Source organism: Pinus tabuliformis, chromosome 2_2 (assembly GCF_031772625.1).
Source record: "Pinus tabuliformis cultivar Carrire ecotype Pingquan chromosome 2_2, CPIR1, whole genome shotgun sequence".
NCBI classification, from domain to species: domain Eukaryota; kingdom Viridiplantae; phylum Streptophyta; class Pinopsida; order Pinales; family Pinaceae; genus Pinus; species Pinus tabuliformis.
The window spans coordinates 821,421,536-821,432,915 of NC_142300.1; the positions used below are offsets into that span (position 1 = coordinate 821,421,536).

Here is an 11,380-nt window from a genome sequence, read left to right on the forward strand (position 1 = left end):
ATCTTCCCCCTTATGAAGTTGAGGAGTTCTAACCAGAGAATGTGATAAGATTCTTCACCTTTCCAAACTAAATCTTCTCAAAGATAAATTATTTCCCAGTCATGAACTCAATAATAACCTCAATATTATTACTATTCTTAAGACTATAAATATTATACATCAACGCATTTATGTTTAAAAAATGTGTTACAATTTTTAAAATATATGAAGTCTATAAATGTTTTAAATAAAATACCTTAACCTCATTCATTACACATGATATGGTATGGTATACATCATTACTATTAAATAGTACAAAAGTGATGCAAAAGTTTTTAAATTTGTTTCTTGTTTTTAAATAAATAAGTTTTACCCAGAAATAAAGTGTTGGCATTCCACCAACCCCATCTTAATATGATGTTAGCTCACATAAAAAGGCGCTACAACTCCCAATATACTTAGTGCATTACATGCATTCCCATCTCCCCAATACCACCTTAATATAATATCAACTCACATGAAAAGGAATTACAACTCCTAATATACTTAGTACATTACATATCAGGACACAAAGTTCACACACTCCAATCACTTCAATGATGATGACACCAAGTTCACACAAGGTTAGGTTAAATGTCGTTAAGACTCATCAGTTCAACGATCTTGACACAAACCAAAATTGACAAGGTTAAATGTCATATTTAATTATGTTGTTCAACGAAGTCCACAATATTTAATTATGTTTGCCTTTATTTATTACTTCACCAATGATTTTTCCTATGTGAAAACTGCTTTCACATGCGTCAGTAATTAAAGGGAAAAAAATCATTCTTGTGAGATGTCTTTTCTCACTTGTCGTTCCCGCGCCATGGAATTAACGCTACTTCCATCACAGTGCATGGAGACGAAACTGCATATCGCATTCACGCGATACGGAAAGGATTTTATGGGTGTAACCAGATTCAAGAATGGAAACTAATCAAGTTCAATGTATGGTACAACACTACAGCGTCATAAATAGTGAAGCCCAATTTCATGCTCAGATATCAGAGGGCCCTCTTTTTGGGGTAAAACTTATCAAGGTGCAGGCCAAACGATGAGATGAGAGGGATCTCCCCTCTGTATTCCTCCAAAAGAAGTCTTACAGAGGTAGCCTTAATGTGGGCCTTCAGTCTATGGAGCCTTTTGTATCCAATGGTGCTTCCTTGCGCCACCCGCACTGGTGTATCCACTCCTGCAATTTGAGCATATACACTGTACCGCATCACCCTCTGCCCCATTCCTATGGGCTCCTGAATCCTCACAACGTTAAATTCCATGGCTTCATTGGTCGTCAGATCCACCCAATGAGCGCCCCCTTTATTCTCCTCCGGAGCCCAATATGACCACACGTCGTCGTTCAGAACGTTCACAGGGGCGAAGGGGCCGCCGTTGTAGCCCCCCCGCACGCTGCTGGCCGTGACTGTGGCGGAGGCTGCGAGGTTCCTTGAGAATATGGTGTTTATTGCCGCCTTCATCTGCAGCAACCTGGTGGAGTCCTCTGTCGAGATGAGGCCGGATGTGTTGGGTGGAACGTTTAGCAGCAGCAGGCAGTTTCTTCCCACCGAGTTGTAGTAGATTTCCAGCAGCTTGCTTAGCGGTTTGGGCCGCTGGGATTTGTGCCAAAACCACCCGTCTCTGATTGATACGTCACATTCTGCAGGAATCCAATCGGTTCCGTATGGGTCTCCCGTGTTTAGATACCTGCGTCAGACAAATCAATTTGTCATAAGGAAAAAAACACTAAATTCGAGTTATGATAAAGTTTTCTGGCCGCCCATGAAAGATTTTATCATTCTTTGGCTGACTTTATTATTGGTATTGGTACAAGTGTGTTATGAAAAAAAAACAAAAACAAATTTGTAAAATTTTTTATTATTCATATTATACATTATATCAAATCAGTTATATACATTATAATTGGTTATGGATAAGGTTTAGTCATTGGCTTAGGTGATATGGTCAGCAATTTTCTGTGTATGTCAGATGGCCAGGTATCTCCATATTTTTAGACTTTTGAATATTTCTATGATGAAATGATCTCTATGCAGTCCAAAAATTTTGAATATCAACAAAGAAAGATGTATAAAAGAAAATACTCTCAAAATAAGATGCATTTTCCGGGATAAAATCTAGCCACATTTCTGTAGATATAAAACTGTTTTGAACATAATATAAATACCATACTGCTTTTCCTTCTGAAAAAACTTTCTGTATATCTTTGATTTCAGTTTTTTATCTGGCAGGCTATTGACACTGATATCCACAAGGAACTGAGATCTGAACAAATTTGTTAAGTAATATTACAGACATTTATAATATTGAGATTTAATTATTATTATTATTATCTAATTTTAAAGTCACCACCAAACCAAACATCAAATTAGTGTATAAAAGACTCAGTTTCTAATACAATGTTATTATATTTTTAAGACTAATTCAATTTACAATAACTCTATATATTGTTAGAATAACTCTCTATATATTGAATATTATGTAATGTATTTTTAATGTTTAATTAAATTTACTTATTAGAATTATAGATATAAATAACAGATATATTAATTCAACCCAATTTATTGTAACTCTATATATTGTTAGAATAACTCTCTATATATTGAATATTATGTAATGTATTTTTAATGTTTAATTAAATTTACTTATTAGAATTATAGATATAAATAACAGATATATTAATTCAACCCAATTCCAAATTTCTCTTATCCAAAATATTTTATCCCAAATATTTTAAATGTGTCTGAAAAATTAAATTATACATATCTATCAAACTCTGGTTTCAGAAACAGAACGGGACGTGTCTGAGAAATTAAATTAATCATATATGTTTAATATATATATATATATATATATATATACCAGACTAGTTTCAGTGGATGGAAGAGGATTGCAGAGCAAATACAAACCCTGCTCTCTTTCATATTAAAGGAAGAAAAAAAAAACATGTTTCAGAGACCAAATTAGGCAATCTCTGAAAAAAATTTGCAATGTCTCACAAAACTGTGAACAGACACAGACATTAAATTAGGTTATCTTTAAATATTTTAAAATGCTCTCACAAATCTGTAAACACATTTAGTGCTGTTTGACAATTAGCAATAACACAATAATTTTTTAAAATAAGCAAATTATTGTAGGTTTAACTAATTTTTAGCATTTTGGGTTAACCTAAGTTATTATATGATATTAATTTGAAAAACTGAACTAATTTGATTATAGATTTCAAAATATTTTGCATCAAATTTTTGACATATTCCAAAATCTACTATCCACATAAAGACAACTAAAAATTTACCCACCCTTTTACACATTATGAGAAACAGACCTGGCAACCAGGCCAGTAGTTTCTCTCAATGTAGCTAAATTATTTGTTAATATAAATCTATGAAAAAACACATTATGAGAAACAGACCTGGCAACCAGGCCAATAGTTTCTCTCAATGTAATTAAATTATTTGTTAATATAAATATATGAGAAAATACATTATCAGAAACAGACCTGGCAACCAGGCCAATAGTTGCTCTCAATGTAATTAAATTATTTGTTAATATAAATATATGAAAAAACTAATTATTAGGCAATGAATATAAACACAGACAAGTCACCTAAAACTGAATCTCAACGTAATTAAGTTATTTGTTAATATGAATATATGAAAATTTTAATTAATTAGTTCTTTAAATTTGCAATGAACATAAACAGACCTCAGTCACCTAAAACCGAATCACATTTGAGTATATATTCAAGATATGAACACTTGCCCAAACCCTTCTAAACCAATCCCTGGCACAGACAAGTCACTCCCATATCAAATTTTGGAATTGTAAGTGCATTATCATACCCAGGTTAGGATAGGTCTCTAGAATCTAGTAGCCTCTCACAGAATTTGCTTTGGAATTTTGATATAGAAGTCGGAACTCACCCCATAATATCAGCATCTCCGATCTTCAACGCAGATCCATTGATGGTCGACCAGGAGGTTAATCCAGCAGTACCATTTTCGTCTCCAACCCACCTCACGTCTGGCCCGGCGTCTGAGAATATATTTGCAGAGATCTGCAACTCATGCACCATTTCAAACCAATTCGTAAACAAGTAGGTCATGTTGGTTGCATTCTTTCCTTTGGCACCATCGAACCAGACCTCAGATATTGGTCCATATCTGTCCATGCACAGATACCCACATCAAAAACCAAATTAATTACTGTGACTGACTGTAGCTTCATCTCAGCTTATTAAACACAGACGAATAAAAGGGGAAAATATACACAGGAATTTTTTTGGTTGGTTTGATCTATCAGGTATTTTAACCCTTTTTCGTTGGCTTGATCTATCAGGTATTTTAACTTTTTTTGGTTGGCTTGATCTATCCTTTGAATTTCATGGTTGGTTTTACATGCAAGTAATATTTCATAATACAACAATCTCCAATTAAACTAGCCTAGGCTAATAAGACTTAAATCTTAATCTTAAACAAAATGTTCAGTCTGTCTCAACCTGCAATATACTCTTTTATTACTCTATTCTACCACATCTTCAAATTGAATATTCAGCTTTGATTTAAATGGTTTTATACTAATGCTAGTAACAGTTTTACAGTTCAAAATAAAAGGCTGAAAGCATGAACTTCATACTTGGTGAGAAGTTCCTGCAACTGTCCCATATAGAACTCATTGTACTGCAACTCAAGGCCATAGGTAGGCTCATGGCGGTCCCAAGGAGATAGATACACCCCAAAATCCAGCCCTGCCACTTGGGCTGCCTCTGCCAAATCCTTGACAACGTCCCCCTTACCGTCTTCCCATGGGCTGCTTCTCACAGAATGATTGGTGTAGGCCGTTTGCCAGAGGCAGAAGCCATCATGGTGCTTGGCAGTCAGGATCATAAGAGAGAATCCGGCCTCCTTAGCTACTGAGGCCCACTGAGCAGCATTGAGGGCTTTTGGATTGAAACGCCACGGATTCTCTTGTCCATCCCCCCATTCTCTGTCACTAAATGTGTTCATGCCGAAATGAAAGAACATTGTCATCTCTCGCTGCTGCCATTTGAGCTGCCTGGCATTGGGAAGAGGCAAAACTGGCAAGGGGGGAAGAACGGCCTGAGACAGAGCTATGGTCTCCAATGTGGCCTTAAAGCAGACCAAAATGACCAAGCAAGCAATTCTTCTGATGCCCATTACGAAAATCACTTGCAGGACAATGAATCTCAGGCCATTCACCAGATAAAATGGGAATTGGAAAGAATATGGGTTCTTGGTCCACTAGGATTCCAATGCAGGAATAAAATATTGGGGTCACAGGTGCGCTCTAAAAGTTGTGCTCTGAGCACCCAACACGTTGGAGAGTTAGTAATCAAGGTTAAAGAATCCCAATGGTCCACCGCCCACCTTCTTTATTGTTTTTGACAAAACATCATATTCGCAGAATATCAGTCACATTCAAAAGCTTTATAAATCAACCAGTGGTTGTACTGCCATGTTTGTCCGCTCCGGCTGATTAACTGCTGCACACTCTGCATGGCACACTAAATTATTTTAAGCAAAGTTCATGTTTCTCGTGTTTCTGCTAATTGCAACAGTTTAGCCTATTTCTAAACCAGTTCATCTTTTTGTGGTCCTTTTTTAGCTAAATTCTAACAATTTAGCACATTAAACCTTTAAATGAGCAGAAAAACACTGGAACAAAGTGCCATGATCATTTGATAAAGTTGGCCTAGAACCATGAGTGGCAAATCTGAAACCATGACTTGGGTTAAAGTAAAAACAGTAATAACAATCATTACAAACTTGTGACATTTTTTTGGGTTCAAAAACCATGGCTTTCATTCCACTTTACAAAATTTCCAGAAAATCATTACAAGTTCAATATAACATTTTTTTTATTGAAAGATAATGTTTTTTATTCCATTTCCCAAATTTTTTATTAATCTTTATAAAATTTGAATTTCATTTATAATATTATCATTTTCTATTTTTTTAATATTTAAATTATATCTTTTATATTATTCAAATAACTTTAAAAATATATATATTTAAAATTAAATTTTCATGATATTTTTTAAAATATTTAAATTAAATTATTTACATAATTCAAATTTATATATATATATATTTATTAAAAAAATAACCAATTAAATTTTTATTGTTTCATTCTACTCAATTAATAGTTATATTTCCAAACAATCATTATAAAATTGATATTTCATAATTTTTTTCATCAAGTATAATCTCTTCTTATTTTATTTAATTGTTCCATTCTATTTTTCAGCTTAGAGTAGCTCAAGTGGCTATGGCGGTGGAATAAAGTCTCATAGAACCAGAGATCTTAGATTCAAATCTTATACTATCCTGTGTGAATAATAAACATGTAAACTTTAAAATCAGAAAATTTTACCAACTTTGTAAAAATATTGTTTCATTCTACTCCATTTATTGTCATATTTCCCTACCATCATTAAAAACTGATATTTCATAATCATTTTCATCGAAGTATAGTCTCTCCTTATTGTATTCCAATGAATTGAAATATTACTTGTTCAAATTCGAAAGAATTTATTTTAATCTTGAAATTGTTAAAAGTGAAACTGGAATGAAATTCAATAAAATAAAATGAAAAAACAATCATTAAAAATTGATATTTCATAATCTTGATATTTCATAATCATTTTCATCGAAATATAGTCTCTCCCTATTGTATTCCAATGAATTGAAATATTACTGGTTCAAATTCGAAGGAATTTATTTTAATCTTGAAATTGTTAAAAGTGAAACCCGGAATGAAATTCAATCAAATAAAACGAAAATTTGTACGAACTTTTTGAAAATAAATCGGAAGGATTTTAAATATCCAACATTCTTAGCAAACACTTTATCCAATCTAATAAAAGAATCAAAAAATTCTATGCTAAATAATCAGACTAGTTTAATATTTCTATGATCTAAAAAGAAAAATCTAAGCTAATAGTATCAGATTAGTTTAATATATTTATCATCTAACATCCTCCCGATTCCCTCCCGTACGAATTCGATCCAGCTAGTAGGAAATATTCTGACGATTTAAAAAAACAAATTAGGACGTGATAATGAAAAGCAACATGGAATTATTCTGATCATTTAAAATGTAGATAAGAGCGTGATAGTGAAATTTCCAATAACCCAACAAACAACAACAGACAAAAAAAAACCTGCAGAAGCAATTGAAAAATTGCCAAAATAACCAGACAGTACCACAGAAATTCATCAGAATCTTCGAAAAAAGGATATTAAGTTGTTTTATTTGTAAAAATTAATTTGAGGATATTAAGTTGTTTGGTTAGTAAAAGTTAATTTGAAGGATATTAAGTTGTTTTATTAGTAAAGTACTGCATTTTGAAAACTGCAAATGGGACCAGGGCGTCTTCGACGAGGCTGACAAAAATAAAATAATAACATGAAATTTTCAAGTTTAGTTTTGGTAAGTAGTTTAATTATTTTTCCACCGCTTTATGCTGGTGGAGCTCACAGAATGTTTCTTACAGATCAATTCCTCTTTTCTTTTTATGGACAGTTTGGAAGCGAAGGAACAAAACTATATTCCGAGATCGGATAGAAGAACAAATGCCTGTTTTTGAGCAGATCATTTCTATGTACAATTCTATTTCTAAGAAGCTGCCTACAAGTAAATCTAAAAATTACAGAGTATCAGATGAAGATTTCAATGAGTTATCCGTGAGCTGGGATTCATGTGCATGTGGTGTTTTCATATCAATGAACAAATATATACATTTCTCCATTCATTGGAATGGTGGTAATGGTTCAAACAATAAGGCTGAAGCAATGGCATTGGCAGGCCTTCTTCAGTTCAACACCTTTCTGAATATTCAAATGCTTCACATATATGGGGATTCCAAAATCATAATAGAACAGGCTTCTGGGAAATTATCCAACAAGAATCCTATGTTATCTGGATGGAGGAACAGGATTAAAATGTTATGGAATAGCAAACCGGACTACTCAATCAAACATGTGGACAGGTCACTGAATTCTTGAGCAGACAACCTGTCAAAGAAGGGCCTTGCTATACAGCTTGGTTCATGGAAAATGGAGGTACAAATGCAAGCTACTACATATCAGATAGAAGATTTCTCCCTTCTGGGTACCTAGTTTTTCCTTTTGGTTTTTGTCTTCCTATGCTTCATAGACTATTTCCTCTTCATAAAAAGTATGTCGGTCTTTTTTTGACTTTCTACTTTTGATGAGAAGGCTTACTTTGGTATGGTCTAGTATATATATCCATGAATATATGGCTAAACTTTATCTGTCCATGCTTTTAACATCTCTTTCATCAAGAGAATATATAAATCATGCTTTTTTTCGTACTGCAAAAAAAAAAAGGGAAGAAAAAAGTAGTTTAATTATTTTATGCCGAGCGTCTTCGACGAGGCTGAACAAGGTTATATTTTAATAATAATAACTTAATTTCAAGTTTAGTTTGGTAAGTAGTTTAATATTTTATGTTTTGTTTGAAATTTGGTAGTATATTTTTAGAGGAGTTTGTGAAGATATTGTGATTTTTTGTGTTTAAACTATATTTTTAAATGTATAAATAGATTCAGTTATCTGAGAAATTTTTAAGATATTAGATACATATTATATATCTTAAATTCATGATTTGTTTATGTTACACTGCAAATTTATGGTTTTAACAAATTTTTACTAGATTTCTCACTAGATTTAGAACAAAATCAACTTAAAAGATTGAAAAATAAAATATGTCAAACTAAAAAGATTGAAGATGAAAAACACTCTTTTGGAATGTTCTAATTTCTAAAACATCTAACACACTACCAACTTTCTTGACTTGTTCAATCAAGATAACTATAGTGATCTAGGAACACTTCTTTCCCTTCTATTTGATTCTAGAAATAAAATATTAAAAAATCTCAATTAATCTCTTATCTTAAATAAAGCAAAATAGAATTGAAGTAGAACAGCTTTAGTTTTTTTGAAGCTTGGTGGGACTACATCTTCATCATGTTCAATATATCACCTAAATCTTAGCAGGGAATTGAACGGAATACTTCACATAAGAATGTCAGCACACAATCTATCAAGACCAATGGACAATGCAAAATAAATTTTTAAATAAACTCATTATTAAATTAATAATAATAAATCGGATATGTTTTATAAAATTATGTTTTGTAAAATTAATTTGTTAATATCTTGGGTTAATTATTAAAAACATATTATTATTTATAATAAAAATAATAATATAATTTTTATGATATAAATAACGTTATAAAATATAATATATAGCAAATTTTATATTTATTAAAAAACTCATTATTACAAACAAACAATCTTGAAAAAAATATATTTTTAAAAAACTAAATCGAAAATCCGTACCAACATTGTTTAGAAAACTTGTTTTTGTTCAGTAAGAAAACAAAAAAAGCTCAGAAATCCAAAACGTTGGAAGAGTAAGAAAAATTCACACAGATTTCCATATATTAATCTCTGCAGATGTTCCCCAACTGTGAAAACCTGAATAAAACAAAACTTTGACAGTGGCTGCCATGAAATAGTTATGCTCAAATGATTTTATGCTAACATTTTCATGTGGACAGGAGTGTTCCCCAACTGTGAAAACCTGAATAAAACAAAACTTTGACAGTGGCTGCCATGAAATATTATGCTCAAATGATTTTATGCTAACATTTTCATGTGGACAGGAGTTTTGCACAGATAATAATAAAAAAAAATATGGACAGCTCACCTCTTTTAATGTGGAGAGTCTTCTCTGTTATGCAACCATGGCCGGGACTGCTACAAAAAAATCTGATGAAATGCACACTCCCAGCAAGCTATATAGCATCCCAGTTCCCCTGGCACCCAAAATAGAAAAAATGAAGGGGAGAATCGATAAAACCAAAATGTTGTTTATACAGGTGTTCTGCTACAAGGAACTGAAAATACCAAAATGAATTAAACAGATCCAGTATCGAACCCCGGGACTCAACCAATACCTCGATGAATGCATAACCAACGTTTCTGCCATTGTTAAATAGTCTGGGGAAACCCCGTTCATGGTTGCAAGATCTATCATGACGATTTTTAGTGAAAAGCTGCAGCTGTAGTGCAGTACTTAAATCTGACAGTTGCCTGCAATGCAGATTTTTAACTGGAAGTATCAACTTCTGCGTTTTAAATGGAAGTGTACGTGGCTGATATTCCGTTTCTTTCATTAAAGCTGTACATGATGAAGTCATATGCAACTTGGACTTCTTCAGTGTTGTTGTGGTTGCAGTCAGAGCGGCGCGAATCAGCCATTCCAGATATTGTGCAGCACAGGGAAAAAGGATAATTTTGAGGATTTTTAGTTGAAGTTTGTGTGACAAGGGAGCATTAATTCGAAAACTAATACCTACCGATTAAGATATTTCTATTTAAGAACACATATATAGAGGAGATGAAATTTTATGCTTGATACATATAAGTGGGATTATTTTTAAATCAATTTTAAATACTAAAATTTTAAAGATCTCTATTGGTGATAAGACTTGTTTTTATTTGTTTTTATCGTTTTGAGTGACACTTTTAAAGATTTAGACACATTTTCAAATGAATTCCAAACACTAAAACTCCAAAAATTATAAAAAATCAAATTTAAAATTACTCGCTAAAAAATATTTAATTATTGAAAACTAAAATATTTTTATTTTAAAGAACAAATCTATAGAGGATAGAATCTTATGTGAAATACATCCAAAAAAATAGAAATATTGCAAACTGAGATATTTCTATTTAAGAACACCAGATTATAGCGGATGAAATCTTATGCGAGATACAGTTAAAAAAGGAAAAAAAATAATAATGGAAAAAATATTATTTAATGAATTAATTTTTTTAATTATAATCTGAAAAAACTGTTTTTAAGAAAATTATAAAAAACAAAAAACAAATTCAATGTTTACGTATTAAGAAATTTCTATTTAATTGTTTTTAAGACGATTACCATATTCAATGTTTAAGTATTAAGATATTTCTATTTAATTATTGTAAATTGAAATATGTATATTTAAAAACATCAGATTTGATAATGGAAAAAGATGATTTTTAATGAGGTAATTTTTTTTTATTTAATTATTGTAAATTGAGATATTTATATCTAAAAACATCAGATTTGATAATGGAAAAAGATTATCTTTAATAAGGTAATTTTTTTTTGGTTATAATTGGATAAGACAATTTTTAGGAAAATCGTAAAGGAAAAAAATTAATCTCTAGAGGTTAAGATATTTATATTTGATTTGATAATAGAAAAAAGATGATCTTTAATAAGGTAAATTTTTTGTTATAATTAG

The 11,380-nt window shown here is 31.6% G+C and overlaps 1 protein-coding gene across 1 annotated transcript; it reads right to left on the minus strand.

The window, feature by feature from the left end:
* Positions 1–300: 300 nt before the first annotated feature.
* Positions 301–9,946, minus strand: LOC149195505 (alpha-L-fucosidase 1-like). The gene is made up of 4 exons (XM_089405348.1): positions 9,793–9,946; positions 4,672–5,548; positions 3,960–4,199; positions 301–1,722 (listed from the first exon to the last, which is right to left on the minus strand). The coding sequence occupies exons 2-4, from the start codon at positions 5,211–5,213 to the stop codon at positions 1,026–1,028; spliced, it is 1,479 nt and encodes a 492-aa protein (XP_089261474.1). The 5' UTR covers positions 5,214–5,548; positions 9,793–9,946; the 3' UTR covers positions 301–1,025.
* Positions 9,947–11,380: the final 1,434 nt, after the last annotated feature.

What these genes read in the sequence shown, in the direction of transcription:
- LOC149195505 (XM_089405348.1), bottom strand. Translation starts at nt 5,213, where the DNA reads ATGGGCATCAGAAGAATTGCTTGCTTGGTCATTTTGGTCTGCTTTAAG. An exon ending in TTGCAGGAACTTCTCACCAA is followed by an intron (nt 4,200 to 4,671) that starts GTATGAAGTTCA and finishes GTGCATGGACAG; the next exon opens with ATATGGACCAATATCTGAGG. An exon ending in GGAGATGCTGATATTATGGG is followed by an intron (nt 1,723 to 3,959) that starts GTGAGTTCCGAC and finishes TGTCTGACGCAG; the next exon opens with GTATCTAAACACGGGAGACC.